Source organism: Phoxinus phoxinus, assembly GCF_949152265.1.
Source record: "Phoxinus phoxinus genome assembly, chromosome: 21".
In the NCBI taxonomy this organism is placed as follows: Eukaryota; Metazoa; Chordata; class Actinopteri; order Cypriniformes; family Leuciscidae; genus Phoxinus; species Phoxinus phoxinus.
The window spans coordinates 31,376,815-31,399,862 of record NC_136896.1 but is presented as its reverse complement, the minus strand read 5'-3'; the positions used below and the strand labels follow the sequence as shown (position 1 = coordinate 31,399,862).

Sequence of the window (23,048 nt, the reverse complement as noted above, 5' to 3'; positions counted from 1 at the left end):
ACCTGCCAATGAGCGGCGTTGCGCGTGACGCATTGTAATGTAATCTTTTTCCCAGTGACTAGTAAAGTAACATTACTTTTAATAATTACAGCAAAATAACGCAAGTTACTCCCCGAAATACGCTTTTTTTGGGCTTCAAAATCTCAGGTAAATCACTGGCATTATGAAGGTTGGAAGTGGATATGTTTTAATATAACTCTGATTGTGTTCGGCTGCAAGAAGAAAGTCATATACACCTGGGCTAGGATGGCTTGAAGATGAGTAAATTATGGGATCATTTTTTCATTTTGGGGTGAACTAACATCCATGACTCGCTGCGTTCATTGATTCTGACTGGCATCACATGAGAAGCGAAGCGCGCGACAACAGCGCACGAGCGCAGTGTGCAGAACTGACTGGGGAGCGCACGCGCGCGCGAGCACGCAGCACTGAAGGACTGGCTCTACATGACGATCCAGGTTTAAGGCTCAGACTCACTCTCTCTCTCAGCATCAGCTGATTCTGGATCAGTGTTCAGTGTTCTCGTCATGGGCATGGACCGGCGGAGGAGAGGCTCGCTCGCGCTCACCCTGAACTTCCTCGCGCTGATGCTCGCGATATGCGCGCTCACCACCAGCTACTGGTGCGAGGGAACCCGGAAAGTTGTCAAGCCCTTCTGTACCGGACCGGTGACCGGCAAACACACACACTGCATCCGACACAACAGCTCGAACCTCACCGACAGCCGGAGGGTCCAGTACATCTGGGAGACCGGCGAGGATAAGTTTGTTCTGAGGAACTTCCACACCGGGATCTGGTTCTCCTGCGAGCAGAACGTCGACCTGGTCGGTAAGGATCTTCTTCCCATCAAACAATCGCGTGTGTTCAAGCGCGCAAACCTGGCTTTACCGAGGAGTCCGGTCGCTTTTAAACATTTCTGTTTCTGACTGATTCTCTCCATTAATGTCAGGGGTTCCCGCGTTTCTTGTGCTGCTCTGATATTAATATCGTGTGGTGTATTGTGGTGCTGGAGTATAATTGGCAGGTGATCATATTTTTGGGTGGCTTCGCATCAAACGTGTACGTGTCTTCAAGCGCGCAAACCGACAGGAGGAGGCTGGTTGCTTTTTAACATTTCTGTTTCTGGATTATTCTATCCATTATTATATCCATCCCAAAATCCAAAAATGGTCGGTAAGGATATGGCTTTTCTTTTTCGGTTCTTTCCATCAAACATGCACGTGTTTTCAAGCGCGCAAACCTTGTTTTTACCGAGTCTAACATTTCTGTTTCTGATTTGTTTCATATCTATCCATCCAAAAACTCTCGTTTCGTTCCGTATATTGTGATGAAGTATGATTGGCATGTGATCTGTGTTTTTGGCTGGTTATCACTTTATCATTCAGTCAAATACAGATTAGGAATATAAATAGTGCGTATTTCTTTTAATATGATTGGCTATACTTAATTTTAAGGTGACGTAGCACTCAAATAAGTACTTAGTAATATTAATTAACTACATGTGCTTATAGAGTTAGGGTTAGGGATTGGTTTAGGGTTAGTTACTTGTAATTAAGTTGGAATAGTCTGTATTTCTTTATTATAATTGGTTTACGAGGTAACACTTTATTTTAAGGTGACAGTTACATGTTACACAATAACAATAAACTATGAATAATTGTAAATAACCCTAACTCTATAGTAAGCACATCTAGTTAATAAATATCACTCATACTTATTAGACTACGCCATCTTAAAATACAATTATTGTATTTATTTTTTTTACAATAGGCTATTTTTTATTATATTTTTTTATTTGTCTGTGCACTTTTTCATTCAGTCAAATACAGATTAGGAATAGAAATGTTGTGTAGTTCTTTGAATAGTGCGTATTTCTATTATTATAATAGGATACACTTTATTTTAAGGTGACGTAGTATCAAATAGTGATATTAACTACATGTGCTTACTATAGAGTTACATTTAGGGTTTGGTTACTTGTAATTATGCATAAATTACTGTTATTACTATAGTAAGTACATGTAGTAATGTGTAACTACGTTACCTTAGGATTAGACATTTTGTGTAGTTTTTTTAATAGTGCGTATTTCTTTTATTATAATTGGTTATAACAGTGTTTTAAGATTTTCAGGTATTCAGGTACAGAAACCATAATCAAATATTAGTGTTATTATAGAGACGACAGCAGGAATATTAGTGCTGTCACTTTAAGAGCCGCACGGGTCCAGTACACTGATACACATGAACAGAACAGAGTCTCTCGTGCTTGAATCATTTGCTTGAATCGATAAGAGGAATCAAACATTTTTATTTTATAACAAGTATCTGATTTCTGACCTCAAGTAGATTTTCAATTCCCAACCCGTCGTAACGAGTGAGTATTTGAGATACTGTGGCCTTTCTGTCACCTCTGACCTCTGACCTCTGACATCAACAAGGCTTTTCCACACACTGGATATTTCACATTTTCAGCCCGTTCTCTGTAAACCCCAGAGATGTGAAACTCCCACAGATCGTCAGTTTCTGAAACACTCAGCCATGCTACGTTCAATGTTTTCAAATATTTACAATGGAAGACCATGTGATGATAACACATTGTTACTGACAAACACAACACATCATCTGGGCAGCAGTCATGAGAGTAAAATGTACATATTACATAAAACATGCATTAATGTAGGCATTGAAAGAAGTAGCGCTGGTCTTCTCTCCTCTATTGTGTCGTATATCGAGTGAAGCGCTTCTGGAAGAAGAACACATGTGGGCGGGGCTTGAGTGTGTCTGTGGGGGATTGATTGGATGGTTGTGGTTTGCTATTGGCTGATCTCATGTGAGTGACAGGTTAAAGCCCTGCCCACATCATCAGAGAAGAGAAGAGATGCTGCAAGAGGAACTTATTAACTATATAAATGCTTCATTCATTCATTCAACAAAAATTTAATAATTTCTGTGCATTTTGATTTCCTGGCAACTTTAAACACTCCAGTGCACAAAATAATATGTTTATACTACAGTATGATTTTTTGGTAACACTTTAGTTTAGGGTCCAATTCTCACTAGTTGCTTATTATCATGCATATTACTAGGATATTGGCTGTTTATTAGTACTTATAAAGCACATATTAATGCCTTATTCTGCATGACCATATACATTCTTTAATCCTACAAAACCTAAAGTTAAAAACTACATTACTAACTATTAATAATCAGTAACTATGAATTTATCGAGGCAAAAATCATAGTTTTTTACTTTTATTTTTTATTTTTTTATTAAGAAAAGCATCTCAAGCACAATGCAGGCATCAGATAGTAACACAACAAAATGGAAGAAGAAAAAAGCACAAATTAAAAAAGCATAATAAATGCTCACATATGAATAAACATATAATCACAGTAACATATGCATATACATATAAACAACTAAAATAAAAAATAAAATAAAAAGTTTTATCCAGAGCTTGTCTCTTAAAATAATCTTAAAATGGGCTCCAAGATTTCAAGAAAATATCGGGTTTCATTCTAACTTCAGATGTAATCTTTTCAAGTAAAAATAGTTAGTAGTGAGAATTGAACCCTAATCTGAAGTGTGACTGATTTTAGTAACCATAGTAATAACTTCAATATAACTAACCGGTTTTACACTGGCATTTACATTCCCTCTAACATTGTTTGTACAACATTGAAAATGAGTCCAACGCTTTGAATGCTTATTCACACAGTTCTTTCCTAATGCAGGTGAGAAATGCAGAAGCTTCATAAACGTCGCTCCGGCCCACGAGAGAGGTACGTTCTGCCGCTCTTCATTACCACGCCAGATGATGTTGTGAATATTAATGCAAGCGGTTCTCGTGTGTGTGAGAGACTCACGTCTGGAGGTCCAGTCAGTTTCCATCAGGCCGCACACCTGCGCTCGTTCCTCCAGAGACGCGAGTGTGTGTGTGTGTGTGTGTTTCCTCCGCTCATCTTCAGCACAACTGTTCCCAGGATAACTGATAGATACACGATCCCGGAGAAACATCCGTCAGTAATGATAGTTGATCATGACACACTGCAATTCAACACCGGGATCTATATATATAATCATCTTTATACCTGGAAATGAAATGCATGTAGTATCTTCTAGATATAGTCTCAGTTATTGATGAGTGAGTCTGTGCGTATGCATTATGCTTTAGTCTCTGTGTGGGAAACATCGGCTCATATATCGGTCAATGACAAAGAGCAGAGTCCATGATGACAGAAAGGGGAAATATGATTACATTTTTACGGTTTTTATGTGGTTTTAAAAACAGTGATGCCGTATTAACGTCAGTATATGATGTTATGATGGGTTTTTTTCTGCATATTGGAAGCAGTTTGCATTGTTTAGTTTTTAAGAAAGTATTCATTTTATTCAGGAAGGATGCATTAAATGAATCAAAAATAATATCTCAAATAAAAGCTTTCTATTCATCAAAGAATCCTGAAAAATTAAATGCATCACGGTTTCCACAAAGATATGAACACTGATAATAATCATAAATGTGTCTTGAGCATCAGATCATCATATTACACTGATTTCTGGAGGATCATGTGACACTGAAGACTGGAGTAATGATGATAAACTCAGCTTTGATCACAGGAATAAATTACACTTTACTCACTGTAAAAAAAAATGTTGGTTTAAAACTTAAAAAAGCAAGTTACCTTCTTGTCTCAAAATTTTGAGTTAATTGTAATGAAAAAATTGAGTTAATACAATGAAGAAGAATGGTTCTTCATGAAGAACAAACTCAGAATAGTGTGTTATCTTCACACATTAGTTATCGAAGTTGATTTGACAAAAGATAAAAAGTTGTGATAACAAATCATGAAAATATGTTTTACTGTGTACGTATATTCACATAGAAAACAGCTGATGTACATTTAGAAAATGAAATAATATTTCACTTTTTCCACCATATTTTTTACTCAAATAAATGAAGGCCCTATGAGCATAATCAACATCTGACCCCAAAATCTTTCATTATATTCAGTAATCTGCACTTCTGTGCTTGTGTGAAACTAGAAAACTGGACACAGACAAAACCATACTTTAGTGTGAATATTAATCATCATAAACATCATTATATCATCTACAGTGCATGTGTATGAAAGTAAAAGAATGCCAAATGTTTTTGAAACAAAAAAGCTTATTGAATTGCACTAAGTGATGTTTATAACCGTGTTTGCATTTTAATGCATTGCATTTTTATGGGCTGAAATTCAACATGGTTGTATATTTAAACTGTGAATATTTCAATTCTAAACATTTCACACACGTTTTCATTATTAAAATGCAAGCCCTAAACATGCAATGCTTTAAATGCAAGTAAGTACTGTTCATGCAATGCATATTTCTTTCAATTACTGCAATCCAACAAGCTTTTCTGTCTCTAAAGCATTTCTCATTCTTCTACTTCCATACACGTGGCAGCACGAAACGTTTCGGTGAAGTCTATGAAATATATATATATGTGTATCCGCAAGCTTTCAAGCTGAGTTCTGGATTTGAAGTTTCCTCATAAATGGATATACGCTCCCCGTGAGGACAGGGTTGTGTTTGTCTGGTGTCAGTCTTCATCAGCGCTCCTGATAACCGTCATTCCCTCTCTCTCTCGGATCCGCAGGTGTGTTGTGGCTCTGCATCGCGGCCGAGTGTCTGTACATCTTGCTGTTGGCCACCGGGGGAATCCTCATGTCTATAGAGGTCTGCCGCTTCGGGAACGTCATTGACGGACTGAAGCTGAACGCCTTCGCCGCCATATTCACAGTCCTGTCAGGTAACCAGTTCTTCATGACTTATTACTGGTGATGCTTCACAATAAGGTCTCGTTTGTTAACATTGACTAACATTAACTAAAAGTGAGTAATATATATACAGTCAAACCAGAATTTATTCAACATTTCTCACATTATCAGTTTATTTGCTATAATTTACAAAATGGTGATAAAATATGAGCAGAACTCCGTTGATATTTGACAGGTTTTGTCCATCCTTCTGTTAGACTGTCTCACACACACACACACACACACACACACACACACACACACACACACACACACACACTTCTGTTAGACTGTCTCACACACACACACACACACACACACACACACACACACACACACTTCTGTTAGACTGTCTCACACATGAATTATGTTGAATATCTGTCAGCTGGTAAATTTAACTACACAATTAGATAATACCAGTTTAGCTCAACCAGTGACCAAGCAATGCTTCAGTGTGTTCAGTGTGTGTGTGAAAAGAGCATTAGCAGTTACAGACACACACTTTAGCAGAACATGATCAGCTCAAAGTGTCCCTCATTTATGAAAAGTGCGTACACCAAATTTCCAGCGTACACCCAAGACCACGGTGACTTTGCGATTTATCAATATGGACGTTGGCGTACGGCACGCTCAATCCTACGCCAGCTCAGGAGGTGGTGTACATGTACGCACGTTTGGAGTTAGTGCTGAAATGCGCAGAAAAACAATTCCTAACACCACAAAATGCACTGACAAACTAAAGATATGATATATTATGACCCACTGTAAAAAAACAACAACATAGAAATGATAAACTTCAGTGTTTATTTGTGTGAGTTAAGCCCGCAGGTGCGCACGGACTGGGTTCAGGAATGACAGGCTTTCAATGACCAAACAATAATTCAGAATGACAAAATAATTAAAATGACATTCTTCTTATTTACAAATACAAATAATAATAATAACAACGACATTCTTATTCTAAATAACAATAAGAGTCATTAATAATCAAAATCATAATACTAATAAGAAGAATATTACAAATTGTCATGCAATTATTCACATCATCATCACTTGTACACCCCAGTACATGTGACGTCATGCGAAATTCAACGCTAATAGTTTCAAAACACGTGCTGTAAAATAATACATTGTGATAGGTCATTTGCTCAACCAACCAGCGATTTAAACTGGGTTTCCACCGGAGAAGTTTCTCCTCTTTGCCGTCTTCCGTGTGTCCATGGCGTATAACGAGGGCGTGGGGGAGGCGGAGACGTGAATATAGGGGCGTGTTAATCTAATGACGATCGTTTTCAGCCGCGGGATTTATCAGGAGGCAGGTGTTGCGTACACCTGGATGTCAAAGGTACGCACAGCTTCATATGTGTTCAAGAGAACAAAACCCGTCACAATATCAGTAATACACTGAGTCTCTTTCCCTCCATCATAACGAGTGTGTGTCGAGCGTCAGAGAAACTCAGCGTTCGGATCTGGTGTTCGGGAACACACTCGTGTGTGTGAGACGCTTCTGGAGGGAGTTACACACATCATTCTGATCACACACTTCGACTTTCCGAAACACCAAACCAACATTAGAGACGCTGCGACGCCATTGGTCCGCTGGTTACTCCAGTCATCCAATCACAGCTGACGCTGAGGGTTAAGTCACACATCAGAGGATTTATTCAGTAATCGTGTTTTATATGCATGTCTTCTAATCAGGGCTGGGTCTCGATTCAGATGTTCCAATTCGATTTCGATTCGCAAGCTCTGAATTCGATTCAATTTCGATTCTCGATTCAATTCCGATTCCCGATTCGACTCAATGAATATAGATTTAATACAAATCCTATATTTATTTATTTTTAAACGGTGAACATAAGTTTACGAGTGGTTAATTAATAAAAAGAAATAGAGCCACAAACCTGTATATTAAACTCTTTTTATTTAGGTAATCTTGGGTACATTAAAACCCAACTTCAAACGCACACAATGAATAGACAGGATTTTGATGCAAGATGAAAAATTGATGCTGAGAATTAGACGAGTCAGATTAACAGTCGCACGCCTTGACCAATCAGGATCAGGTTAGTTTATGTTTAAGAGAAAACTAACATAAAATCTCTCAGCATTATCTGTAGCATGGAGACTGCAAGCCTATGAACACTGGAGGAAAATTGATACTGGCTTTTGGGTGACAGGTATAAATAAATATGGGAAAAATCGATTTTTGGCCTTTGAGAATCGATTTTGAATCGCCCACATTAAAAAAATCAATTAATCTAAAAATCTGACTTCTAATCAGATAAAACAATTATCCAGCATGCATTTGATGTGCATTTATGCTCATATTGCGGTTTACATCCAGTGTTTTTAACACAATCTCCCAGAATGCATGGAAACAGCCACAGAGGTGCGATTGCTGTGTGTTCACCTCTGCTGGTGTCCTGTAGTGAAGGCCTTCGCATTTATGTTGTTATCTCAGAGCCCTGCCTTTCCCCAGACACACATAAACCATCCGGATCACATTCCCACATAAGCCTCACAGTATTGGGGAGCGCTCCTGAACGCCGGCCAGGATATTCGTGACAGTTTCACAGTTTAAGGGCTTATGGAGACATATGTGTCGGACTCAATCTGCTTAAATCCTGTCCTACTTATTAATATATATATATATTTCAGTGAAGCGTTGATGATGCAAGCCCATTGTATTGAGAGGGAGCTGCACTGTACAACCAATATTTATGTCATTAATATAATACAATTTTACAATATATAATAATACAATTTATAAAGGTGACACATAATAATAAAAAGGTAAGATATTGGGCCGTATCTTGCACCCAGCGCAATTGACTTTGAACACCGACGCATGTATCATTCCTATTTTGCACCCGCGCACAGCGGACTCTTCCCTCCACAGACGCACGTCGGTAAATTAGGAAATGAACTTGCGCTCGCGGGGCGGTTCAGCGCAAAGAGGAGGCATGTTCCGGTGCAAAACTGCCCTGGTGCTATTTTCCAGTTTTAGAAAGCAATTGCGCCACTGACCAGGAGAAACCCAGTCTAAAGACAGCGGCGCGTTGCGCGTTAGTGATGTGGTATTTTAAGGGCGCGTGCTTGGCCATAATGTAGTGTGTTAACGCGCATCCACTTTGATTCTCTAATAATTACAAACAGACGCAGCAGTTTTCATTTTTGCAAATCATACATTACAAGGAAAAATATTAACACACGAGGGAAATCATTGTTGTGTCCGTGAAGATTTGAAAAAAGATCTATCTAGATTTTAAAAAAAAATCTAGATTTGCCTACACATTTACCCAAATTATACGCCTGTTTAACCGAAGCTAATTTGAGTGAGTTTCTCCTATCATCCCCAATGTCACTTCTCTGTGTTTTACGGCCCTGACGAGAACGTCGGTTTCCTCGGCTGTGAACCGCTCCTGGCGTGCGCCGGCAAATCCGCCGTTATAATGGGAATCCGCCGTTATAATAGCAATCCGCCGTTATAATAGCAATCCGCCGTTATAATAGCAATCCGCCGTTATAATAGCAATCCGCCGTTATAATAGCAATCCGCCGTTATAATAGCGATCCGCCGTTATAATAGCAATCCGCCGTTATAATAGCAATCCGCCGTTATAATAGCAATCCGCCGTTATAATGGGAATCCGCCGTTATAATAGCAATCCGCCGTTATAATAGCAATCCGCCGTTATAATAGCGATCCGCCGTTATAATAGCAATCCGCCGTTATAATAGCAATCCGCCGTTATAATAGCGATCCGCCGTTATAATAGCAATCCGCCGTTATAATAGCAATCCGCCGTTATAATAGCGATCCGCCGTTATAATAGCAATCCGCCGTTATAATAGCAATCCGCCGTTATAATAGCGATCCGCCGTTATAATAGCAATCCGCCGTTATAATAGCAATCCGCCGTTATAATAGCAATCCGCCGTTATAATAGCAATCCGCCGTTATAATAGCGATCCGCCGTTATAATAGCAATCCGCCGTTATAATAGCAATCCGCCGTTATAATAGCGATCCGCCGTTATAATAGCAATCCGCCGTTATAATAGCAATCCACCGTTATAATAGCAACCCGCCGTTATAATAGCGATCCGCCGTTATAATAGCGATCCGCCGTTATAATAGCGATCCGCCGTTATAATAGCGATTTGCCGTTATAATAGCAATCCGCCGTTATAATAGCGATCCGCCGTTATAATAGCAATCCGCCGTTATAATAGCAATCCGCCGTTATAATAGCAATCCGCCGTTATAATAGCGATCCGCCGTTATAATAGCGATCCGCCGTTATAATAGCAATCCACCGTTATAATAGCGATCCGCCGTTATAATAGCAATCCGCTGTTATAATAGCAATCCACCGTTATAATAGCAATCCGCCGTTATAATAGCAATCCGCCGTTATAATAGCGATCCGCCGTTATAATAGCGATCCGCCGTTATAATAGCAATCCGCCGTTATAATAGCAATCCGCCGTTATAATAGCAATCCGCCGTTATAATAGCAATCCGCCGTTATAATAGCAATCCGCCGTTATAATAGCAATCCGCCGTTATAATAGCGATCCGCCGTTATAATAGCGATCCGCCGTTATAATAGCGATCCGCCGTTATAATAGCAATCCGCCGTTATAATAGCGATCCGCCGTTATAATAGCGATCCGCCGTTATAATAGCGATCCGCCGTTATAATAGCGATCCGCCGTTATAATAGCGATCCACCGTTATAATAGCAATCTGCCGTTATAATAGCAATCCGCCGTTATAATATCCGCCGTTATAATAGCGATCCGCCGTTATAATAGCGATCCGCCGTTATAATAGCGATCCGCCGTTATAATAGCAATCCGCCGTTATAATAGCAATCCGCCGTTATAATATCCGCCGTTATAATAGCGATCCGCCGTTATAATAGCGATCCGCCGTTATAATAGCGATCCGCCGTTATAATAGCGATCCGCCGTTATAATAGCGATCCGCCGTTATAATAGCGATCCGCCGTTATAATAGCGATCCGCCGTTATAATAGCGATCCGCCGTTATAATAGCGATCCGCCGTTATAATAGCAATCCGCCGTTATAATAGCGATCCGCCGTTATAATAGCAATCCGCCGTTATAATAGCAATCCGCCGTTATAATAGCGACCCGCCGTTATAATAGCAATCCGCCGTTATAATAGCAATCCGCTGTTATAATAGCAATCCGCCGTTATAATAGCGATCCGCCGTTATAATAGCAATCCGCCGTTATAATAGCAATCCGCCGTTATAATAGCGATCCGCCGTTATAATAGAAATCCGCCGTTATAATAGCAATCCGCCGTTATAATAGCAATCCGCAATCCGCCGTTATAATAGCAATCCGCCGTTATAATAGCAATCCGCCGTTATAATAGCGATCCGCCGTTATAATAGCAATCCGCCGTTATAATAGCAATCCGCCGTTATAATAGCAATCCGCCGTTATAATAGCGATCCGCCGTTATAATAGCAATCCGCCGTTATAATAGCAATCCGCCGTTATAATAGCGATCCGCCGTTATAATAGCGATCCGCCGTTATAATAGCGATCCGCCGTTATAATAGCGATCCGCCGTTATAATAGCAATCCGCCGTTATAATAGCGATCCACCGTTATAATAGCAATCCGCCGTTATAATAGCGATCCGCCGTTATAATAGCAATCCGCCGTTATAATAGCAATCCGCCGTTATAATAGCGATCCGCCGTTATAATAGCAATCCGCCGTTATAATAGCAATCCGCCGTTATAATAGCGATCCGCCGTTATAATAGCAATCCGCCGTTATAATAGCGATCCGGCGTTATAATAGCGATCCGCCGTTATAATAGCAATCCGCCGTTATAATAGCAATCCGCCGTTATAATAGCAATCCGCCGTTATAATAGCAATCCGCCGTTATAATAGCGATCCGCCGTTATAATAGCAATCCGCCGTTATAATAGCAATCCGCCGTTATAATAGCAATCCGCCGTTATAATAGCAATCCGCCGTTATAATAGCGATCCGCCGTTATAATAGCAATCCGCCGTTATAATAGCAATCCGCCGTTATAATAGCAATCCGCCGTTATAATAGCAATCCGCCGTTATAATAGCAATCCGCCGTTATAATAGCAATCCGCCGTTATAATAGCGATCCACCGTTATAATAGCAATCCGCCGTTATAATAGCGATCCGCCGTTATAATAGCGATCCGCCGTTATAATAGCGATCCGCCGTTATAATAGCAATCCGCCGTTATAATAGCGATCCCGCCGTTATAATAGCAATCCGCCGTTATAATAGCAATCCGCCGTTATAATAGCAATCCGCCGTTATAATAGCGATCCGGCGTTATAATAGCAATCCGCCGTTATAATAGCAATCCGCCGCTATAATAGCAATCCGCCGTTATAATAGCAATCCGCCGTTATAATAGCAATCCGCCGTTATAATAGCGATCCGCCGTTATATTAGCAATCCGCCGTTATAATAGCAATCCGCCGTTATAATAGCAATCCGCCGTTATAATAGCAATCCGCCGTTATAATAGCAATCCGCCGTTATAATAGCAATCCGCCGTTATAATAGCGATCCGCCGTGGAACAAGCGCGTCTGCTCTTAAAGGGAATGTGAGAGGACGCTCTGATTGGTTTATTTCACGTTACGCCCAAACCACACCTATGAATAATGAAGCTACTTCAGACCAACCCCTTTTAGATTTGCGTCGGGCGCAAGAGTCGTTTATCCTGCCGGGAAAATAGCAACAGCGCCGGGATCCGCCCACAAAGTTACTTGCGCTTTGCGCTTTGACACTTGCGTTTCAGATCGTTAAAATAGGGCCCATTATCATTTTTATATTATATTTCATATATTTTATGAAGAATCTATATGAATAGTCAAACTAAATATCAATATATCTCACCTTAAAAATATTATTATTATTAATACCACCACTAATAATAATAATAATAAAGGTTAGATATTATAATTTTGACTATTATATTATATTATGAAGAATCTATATGAATAGTCAAACTAAATATCAATATATCTCACCTTAAAATATTATTATTATTAATACCACCACTAATAATACTAATACTAATAAAGGTTAGATATTATATTATATTATATTATATTATGAAGAATCTATAGGAATATAAATAGTAAAATCTCAACTTTAAATATTATTATTATTAATACAACAACAACTACTACTATTAATAATAATAATAATATAGGAAAGGAAAGATATTATCATTTTGACATTATATTATATAGTCAACGTGATAATAATATAAAAGTGAAAATATGTAATATTATCATAATTAATGTCATATCTGGTGTAAAACTTCATATTTACACCAAACATTAAAATGAACACCAGCCATATATCATAAATGAATATAATGAAAGATAATAACTCATCCACCAAACACTCAAGAACTTTAATACACAATATGTTCCTAAAGTTGAAGAAGTAGTTCTCACAAAAATGGCCGACACGACTTTCTTTCTCATGAAGAGCACCATACGTTTCTATGAAGCCCATGCTTATGAATTATAGCCCCATTTATACTTATTTATAAGTATTGCTATTCTATAAATATATTTATAAAGACTCATTAAGACCGATACTGCATCATAAGAACAGTCATAGTCACATTTATATTATTTTTATAAGTACTTATGTCTTGCATTTGCTTTTTCAATGTGCATGCTCATAATCCATTATACACTGATTTATTAATTATCAAATATAAAATAGTTCCAGAGACCATTGTTTGCTGCGTCCATCAATTATGTCTTTAATGGCTGATGTTCACATTAGAGGTCATGAATGGTAATTATGGTTTATTAAAATGTATATCTCGTCAGCCATACGTTTATAAGAGTTTGAAATTATATTTTTAAAATATTGTTGCAGTTTTTTGCTAGTCATTTAAAAAAAAAAAATTCACCGGTTTGTATTAATTTATTATGTTTTTATTTTCATTATTTTATTACAGGAATTATTGTGCATTAATTACATTTACAAGTAAACAACTTAAAGATGTATAATAAGCACATCTTCATGATATCTTAATATTTGCTTTAGGAAAAATGCATCTTTTCACTTTACTTAAAGACAACAATGATGCATTTATAGAGGTTAATAACTGTACTATTACTCACATGAAGTATTTATAAGAACACAACACAGCTATTAATAACTATATATTCACTTATTTGACAGAAATAAATCTGCATTACTAAAAAGTATAATATATACTTATGAGCATGCACATTGAAAAAGCAAACGCATGACTTTTAATTATAAAAATAATATAAATGTGACTATAACTGTTCTTATAATGCAGTATCGGTCTTAATGAGTCTTTATAAGTATATTTATAGAATAGTAATACTTGTGAATAGGTATAAATGGAGCTATAGTGCATTCAGTAGACGTGTTACCAGTAGTTTTATTGTAAGTGTTCTGAAGTAATATGATAGTTTAGTGTGATTGCGCAGGTGTTGATGTGTGTGTGTGTGTGTGTGTGTGTGTGTGTGTGTGTGTGTGACTGTGTGTGTGTGTGTTTGTGTGTGTGTGTGTGTGTGTGTGTGTGTGTGTGTGTGTGTGTGTGTGTGTGTGTGTGTGTGTGTGTGTGTGTGTGTGTGTGTGTGTGTGTGTGTGTGTGTGTGTGTGTGTGTGCAGAACATCCAGAGGAGCGCTGAGAGTCTCTGCAGATCCTCTTTTGTGTTTAGCTCATTATATATTCATGCTGAGGGAGTCAATCATTCGCTGAACACGAGACGATGGAGAACGGATCCGGATTGCAGTGAATGACAGCTCCACTGTCCTGCGATTTTACTGATTCATCAAATAATGCCGTTAACAACCTCTTTATTACTGTTATTATTATTATGCAGATGTGTGTTTGTGATGATGTGGGCATGCAGGCGGCTCATGATGTGGTTGTCATGGAAACATGAGGGTTATGGGTCAGGTGATCTCGTGCACACGCGTGACGGGGTTTAGATGGACATGATGATGCTGCGTGTGTGTGTGTGTGTGTGTGTGTGTGTGTGCGTGCGTGCGTGCGTGCGTGTGTGCGTGTGTGTGTGTGTGTGTGTGCGTGCGTGCGTGTGTGTAACTGTAAGTGTGTTTCTCTGATCCGCAGGTCTTCTGGGTATGGTAGCTCACATGATGTTCACCACCGCGTTCCAGCTGACCGTGAGTCTCGGCCCTGAGGACTGGAAACCACAGAACTGGGACTACAGCTGGTCTTACATGTACGCTCACTCGTGTCATGCACTCAGTTCAGGGATGCAATACATGCGTACTTGTATTTTATATATACAGTAGTCAACATTTGAAGTGGATCAAAACCTTTCATCGAAGTTATACATGAATTTTGAACAATACCCGTTCTTGTCTAGAACTTTTTTTATCCACTTCAAGTGTTGACTAATGTATTGTATATACACACACACACACACACACACACACACACACACACACACAAGTCAAACTTTTTGGATCTGTAAGATTTTTAATGTTTTTAAAAGAAGTCTCTTCCACCAAGGCTGCATTTATTGATTAAAAATACCCAAAAATCTGTAATATTGTGAAATATTATTATAATGTAGATCATCAGTTTTCTATGTGAATATACAGTAAAGTGTAATTTATTCCTGTGATCAAAGCTGAATTTATCATCATTACTCCAGTCTTCAGTGTCACATGATCCTTCAGAAATCAGTGTAATATGATGATCTGATGATCAAGACACATTTATGATTATTAGAAAGTTCAAAAGAACAGGATTTTTTTAAAATAGAAAGCTTTTGTAACATTAAACACTACCTTTCAAAAGTTTGGGGTCTGTACGAATTTTTCTTTTATTTTTTTGGGGAAATAAATAAAAGAAATCAATACTTTTATTCATCAAGGATGAATTAAATTTATCAAAAGTGACAGTAAAGACATTTATAATGTTACAAAAGATTCTATTTCAAATAAATGCTGTTCCTTTGAACTTTCTATTAATCAAAGAATCCTGAACAAAAAATTTACACAACTGTTTTCAACATTGATAATAATGATAAATGTTTCTTGAGCATCAAATCATATTATAGTGATTTCTGGAGGATCATGTGACACTGAAGACTGGAGTAATGATGCTGAAAATTCAGGTTTGATCACAGGAATAAATTACACTTTACTATATATTCACATAGAAAACGTCTTGGTTACGTATGGTAACCCTTGTTCCCCAAAGGAGGGAACAGAGACGTACGTCAGAGAGGATCCGGCAGAACGGGGATATCCACCAACACACCACTGTCGCTAGCCCTTCCAGCGCTCCGCTTGAGGCTAGTTCAGAGCGGGCTCTGTCGAGGGAAAGACACGGGCTCGTGCGCAGAGGAGTTGGACCGTGGCATAATACACGTATGGGGTACACAACGTCTGACTGCCGCAGGGGTGACGGAGGAACTCAACAGGGTTAGCCATTTCCGGGGAACACTACTGGAGCAATAGACGCAAGTATCCGGCCCAGCGGGTGGGAGTGGTGTTGCAAGCCGACACTAAGAACGGGTCCTTCGCGCTACTGGCCACTGGGGGCGAGTATATGGGAAGATACCGGCTCTACACGAAGGTAATAGAACCTAGTGAACGTGTTGGGTGTCGCCCAGCCCGCAGCTCTACAGATATCTGTCAGCGAGGCGCCTTGAGCCAGCGCCCAGGAGGAAGCAACACTTCTAGTTGAGTGTGCTCGCAACCCGAACGGGCAAGGCACGTCTTGGGATTGGTGCGCCAAGACTATAGCATCCACTATCCAATGGGCTAACCTCTGCTTGGAGACAGCCTTTCCCTTCTGCTGGCCTATGTAACAGACTAAGAGCTGGTCTGAGGTCCTAAAGCTTTGCGTTCTGACCACATGAAACCGCAAGGAGCGAACGGGACAGAGAAAAGCCAGGGCTGGGTCTGCCTCTTCCAGGGGCAGCGCTTGCAGGTTCAGGTTCGCTGAAACTGACGATCAGGTCATGCTTTCCCAATTCCTTTAACAGCATCGTGATGTGCGGCGATAGCGGCAACATACACTTTGAGGGTGGAGGGAGACAGCCTTCGCTCCAACCCATCTTAGAGGAAGGAAAGCACTGTTTGATCTGTTTGTATATCCATTTAACAAACAGGTTCCACTTCAATGGTGATGGTGTCAACTACAGGCTGGGGTAGATCACCTAGAACCTCTGTGTCCCGTCCAGGGACCAGGCATGGAGTTTCCAGAAGTCTGGACACGGGTGCCATACGGTGCCCCGCCTCTGAGAAAGCAGGTCCTTCCTCAGAGGAATGGGCCAAGGAGGGGCTGTCGCGTGGAGCATGAGTTCTGGGAACCAGGTCCGGTTGGACCAATACGGCGCAACTAACAAGACCTGCTCCTCGTCCTCCCTGACTTTGCACAATGTCTGCGTGAGAAGGCCCACTGGGGGAAACGTATACTTGTGATGGACCCGGGGCCAGTGCATCCGAGCCGAGGGTCCCCTCGGTCAGGGAATAGAACAACTGGCAATGGGTCAAGTCCGGAGAGGCAAACAGATCTACCTGTGCGGCTCGAAAAAGTCCCAAATCAGCTGGACCGGCTGGGGATGTCGTGAGAGCTTGTCAGCTGCACAATTCAGCGGGCCAGGGATGTGAATGGACCGAAGCGACCTCAGATGCTTCTGACTCCAAAAGGAGGAGATGGCGGGAAACGGGAGCGTAGACGGTGTATGTACGCAACGGTCCCAGTGCTGTCAGGGAGGACCAGTACGTGCTTGCCTAGTAGCGGCCCCTTGAGGCGCCCCATCGCAAGACGTACTGCATGGTGACAGTGCAGGGTAATGGGAACCCGGTACGTGCTGCTCTGCCACGCCCATCTCGGGACTCGGCGTGAAGCCAGTGCTGAAGCGGCCTCATATGAAGCAATCTGAGCGGCGTTGCTGCGGATGCCATATGTCCCAGTAGCCTCTGAAAAAGTTTCAGCGGGGCCGCTGTCCTGTTCTTGATCGTACTCAAGCAGTTCAACACCGACCAGATGCGCTCCTCTGTGAGTCGCGCTGTCTGGTTGACCGAGTCCAACTCAATAACGAGAAAAGAGATCTTTTCCTAGTTGACTCGCAAACACCGCGTTCTCTGAGTGGAACAAGGGCCGCCTCTGTGACTTTCATAAAGACACAGGGAGACAGGGACAGCCCGAAGGGTAGGACTTTATACTGATATGCCCGACCCTCGAACGCAAACCGCAGAAACAGTCTGTGTCGAGGGAGAATCGAGACATGAAAGTACGCGTTCTTCAGGTTGATCGCTGCAAACCAATCTCGGGGACAGATGTATTTGAAAATGCGTTTCTGCGTTAACATCTTGAACGGGAGCTTGTGCAGGGCCGATTTAAGGTTTGCAAGTCCAAGATTGGCCGTAACCCACCGCCTTGAGCACAATGAAGTAGGGGCTGTAAAACCCTGTCTTCATATCTGCTAGAGGGACCGGCTCGACCGCATGGCAGGGGCATCGCTGCTCTGCACAGAGGTGAAGTGAATGCCCCTGAACTTGTTTTATGATACGGATGAGCCAGCAAGACGGGCTGGGGAGTGCTAGCCTGGTTCCCAGACACCGTGCAATTGTGACCAACGGTACAACAGACGTACCCGGGGTGGGGCAGCGAGGTGGAACACAGAGACTCGGCTCAGGAGGCACTGAGGTGGCCCAAAGCGGAGTCTGAGTGTGCTGTGCAACACTTACCTAGTTCCAGGGTAGGGCATAGGGTGTGTGGGAAGGCCTGGTTGCGTTCCTAAACCGCACACTGCTGCCTGCTGGTGATGAAAGAGGGGGATGGGAGTGACTCTCTTGTGACCCAGAGATAGAGGAAATTGCTCTTTTATTGAAAATGTGGATACCGCTGAACTCCGAGGAGGCAGAACAGAAACTGAAACAAAAGATTCTCCAACCGGCCCTCCTCCGGGGTAGAGAGTGGTGCGGTCACCATCTCCCGGAGAGCAACTCCGTGCATCGCTGGGTCGCCCGTCTCAGGGCTGCTTTTACATTACGCTTGCCGCCTGTTTTGGCGGGGGCCTTGACGGACTCCCCCTCGGCGGTCATCGAGGCAGGTGTGTGTTTTATCTCCTCTGTCTGCTTTTGGGCTGCAGAAAACAGCTGGGCAAAGGGGCGGCAAAGAAGAGGCCGGCCTGGCATTCAGGGACGTTAAGGAACCACACCTTCTCGGCCTCACACATATCCGCCAGGTCCAGCCACAGGTGTCACTCCTGGACAACCAACATGGACATCGCCCGACACAGGGAGCGTGCAGAGTTTTGTCGCCCATAGGGCGAGGTTAGAACATTGGCTTGTTTAGTTTACACTCAAAGTGGATTTGTCTCTCAAGCGAGATCCCCGTTCTGTCGGATCATCTGAAGGGGAACTGCTGTTTTCTATTATAATAATATTTCACTGTTTTTATTGTATTTTTAATGCAGCCTTGGTGAGCAGAAGAAATTTATTTTAAAAACATTAAAAATCTTACCGATCCCAAACCTTTGATTGGTAGAGTATTTATATATATATTGATTAATTGATCAGATCAGATTAAAAATGAACACAGTATTTGCTCGCGGGACATTAAGTTTTAAATTTAAATATTGATTTTAATCCCTGTTAATGGTCTTTTCTTCAGTCTGGCGTGGAGCTCGTTCACCGCATGCATGGCCTCCTCCGTCACCACCATCAACAGATACACTAAAACTATCCTGGAGTTCAAACACAAGCGGAAGAACATGGAGAAGAACCTGAAGATCAAGCAGAAGCTGCTGGACCTGGACTCTCCAGAGCAGGTGTGGGACATGTACATCAGCTCCGTTCCCAGTAGCTCCGGCGAGGAGTTTCTGGACCTGTCCGGCTCTGGGCGCAAGCTCTCCGACAACTCCCTGTTCCTGGACCTGAACCAGCTGCCGGCTCAACAGGGAGAGGAGTTCTGCTGAGGACTGGGACCCGGTCTGAGTCACAACTCCACAGGGAGAGGAGTTCTGCTGAGGACTGGGACCCGGTCCGAGTCACGACTCCACAGGGAGAGGAGTTCTGCTGAGGACTGGGACCCGGTCTGAGTCACGACTCCACAGGGAGAGGAGTTCTGCTGAGGACTGGGACCCGATCCGAGTCACAACTCCTCAGTCAGAGAAGTTCTGGTGAGGACTGAGACCTGGTCCGAGACATGACTCCACAGGGAGAGGAGTTCTGCTGAGGACTGGGACCTGGTCCGAGTCACGACTCCACAGGGAGAGGAGTTCTGCTGAGGACTGGGACCCGGTCCGAGACATAACTCCACAGGGAGAGGAGTTCTGCTGAGGACTGGGACCCGGTCCGAGTCACGACTCCACAGGGAGAGGAGTTCTGCTGAGGACTGGGACCCGGTCCGAGACATGACTCCACAGGGAGAGGAGTTCAGTTGAGGACTGAGACTCGGTCCGAGACACGACTCCACAGGGAGAGGAGTTCTGCTGAGGACTGAGACTCGGTCCGAGACACGACTCCACAGGGAGAGGAGTTCTGCTGAGGACTGGGACCCGGTCCGAGTCACGACTCCACAGGGAGAGGAGTTCTGCTGAAGACTGGGACCTGGTCCAAGACACAATTCCACAGGGAGAGCAGTTCTGCTGAGGACTGAGACTCGGTCCGAGACACGACTCCACAGGGAGAGGAGTTCTGCTGAGGACTGGGACCCGGTCTGAGTCAGGGAGAGGAGTTCTGCTGAGGACTGGGACCCGGTCTGAGTCAGGGAGAGGAGTTCTGCTGAGGACTGGGACCCGGTCCAAGACACAACTCCACAGGGAGAGGAGTTCTGCTGAGGACTGGGACCCGGTCTGAGTCAGGGAGAGGAGTTCTGCTGAGGACTGGGACCCGGTCCAAGACACAACTCCACAGGAAGAGGAGTTCTGCTGAGGACTGAGACCCGGTCCGAGTCACGACTCCACAATGAGAGAGGAGTTCTGCTGAGGACTGAGACCCGGTCCGAGTCACGACTCCACAATGAGAGAGGAGTTCTGCTGAGGACTGAGACCCGGTCCGAGTCACGACTCCACAATGAGAGAGGAGTTCTGCTGAGGACTGAGACCCGGTCCGAGTCACGACTCCACAATGAGAGAGGAGTTCTGCTGAGGACTGAGACCCGGTCCGAGTCACGACTCCACAGGGAGAGGAGTTCTGCTGAGGTCCTAGTCACGAGTTCTGCTGAGGACTGGGACCTTTAAACTGAAGCCCGTACCCATAATCATTTAACCCGTCCCGACCATTACGGTTATATTGTAAAGCCCGAACCCGAGGTCCGTTTCTCACAGTAAATACCTTCTTTTTTTTCAATATGCTGTATTTTATGATTGCTTGCAACTAGTGCTGCACAATTAATTCCAATTTCCATGTAATCGCACTTAAAGCGAGTGAAATGGCAAAGGCGGTGATTATTAGTTATGCGCAGTGTGTCAGTGATGATCGGCTCTGTAACCGCTGCTCTTCTGAAAGCTCTGAGTTTGAGTCGCTTATAACGTGCAGTTGAAAAAGCAACACGCATCAAACATCATCCAGACATGAGAAGCATTTATGAGCTTCTTGTCCAACAAAAGACAACATTTAATAACATGCCTTTACTCCTAAAAGTGTGTGTGTGTGTGTGTGAGAGGTTTTCAGAGGCAAATATTGTGTGTGTGTGTGTGTGTGTGTGTGTGTGTGTGTGTGTGTGTGTGTGTGTGTGTGTGTGTGTGTGTGTGTGTGTGTGTGTGTGTGTGACGCCCTCTGGTGTTCGGATGGAGCATTTACTACTGATCAGCCGTACTTCTCTGACAAATTGCGCATTCAAATAATCGCATTCTTTGCCACATCGGTTTCATTGTGATTAATTGTAACTGTGGTTGAACTTCACAAATTCCGTGTTTGCTCAAAGTTTGCGTGTTTGCTCCCGCGTGCACTACATCAGTCACAACACAGCAAGCACACGCAAACTATATATATGGATAGCCTATATAGTTTTTCTTATTTACAAACCCGAACCGAACCCGAGGCTATTCATTAAACACTAACCCGAACCCGTGAGTTTTTCTGGCCCGGGTCGGGAGCAGACCTCTAGTGTGACCCGGTCCGAGTCGCGGCGTCTCGTTCGATGTGCTCTGTTGTGCTGTCGTTTGAAGCTGATGCTGTGAGTTTTAGTTTGTTATTAATGTGCTGACATGTAAAACATATACTGGAACCAGAACTGGGATAAATGAAGGATTTTCTTCATTCTTAGAGCATACATATAATGTGACACAAGACAATTGCTTTAATCACACAACAGAAAACGCGTTATAAACTAAAAAATCTTCGTCTTTTTAATAATTGTTGCATTATTTTCCTGTTCTCTCTGTAAAGCTGCTTTGAAACACTCTGTATTGTAAGAAGCGCTAATAAAGGTGACTTGACTTGTTTTCCAGCACAAACATCTCAACATTCTTAAAGCAAAATGAAAATTTCAGTCTTGTTTACTAAAAAATGTGTCAAAATAAATTTAATTTATGCTTAAAACAAGAAAAAAAAATTCTCTTTGAATAAAGTTGATTTTTCTGACTCCGTTGGCAGATATTTGTTCTTGTTTTAAGCTCTAACTCACTTAATTTTAATGTTTTTTTCATACAACAAAACTTAAAATCATTGTTCTTCTCCAGTGAATGCATCTTGATGTAAGAATGTTGAGATGTTTGTGCAGGAAAAGACAGAAACACTGAGGAGGAACATGCATGCTCTGCGTCCGGATCGATCCCGAGGGAGTGTGTCTGTTCTGAGGAGACGCGTCACACTGCTGAGTGCCTTTGTTTGTGCGATAGATCCCTGTTCTTTAACCGTAGCATGCTAAAGTCCTGGAAATGTTTATTTTATATATTAGCCAGTTTGATCAGCATTATTTATAATCATCTCAATGCAAATCAAATTATATAAGGATTACCTTTTCATTTAGCTCTATTTTAAGTGAAAAATCCAGAGAATTATTTTGTTTTTAACTATAGACAAATCATTCTGCATTCATGTGTGTGTGTGTGTGTGTGTGTGTGTGTGTGTGTGTGTGTGTGTGTGTGTGTGTGTGTGTGTGTGTGTGTGTGTGTGTGTCATTGTGAAGAGAAAAGAAATCGGTCGAGATGATAAAACATACAAGTATCTAGAAGTGAGTTTTCCGTG

At 42.0% G+C, this 23,048-nt stretch overlaps 1 protein-coding gene across 1 annotated transcript; it reads left to right on the top strand.

Moving 5' to 3' along the window:
• Positions 1-527: 527 nt before the first annotated feature.
• Positions 528-19,831, top strand: gsg1l2b (gsg1-like 2b; the record flags this gene model as incomplete). The annotated part of the gene is made up of 5 exons (XM_079594879.1): positions 528-828; positions 3,736-3,783; positions 5,649-5,801; positions 14,998-15,109; positions 19,528-19,831. The coding sequence occupies 5 exons, from the start codon at positions 528-530 to the stop codon at positions 19,829-19,831; spliced, it is 918 nt and encodes a 305-aa protein (XP_079451005.1).
• Positions 19,832-23,048: the final 3,217 nt, after the last annotated feature.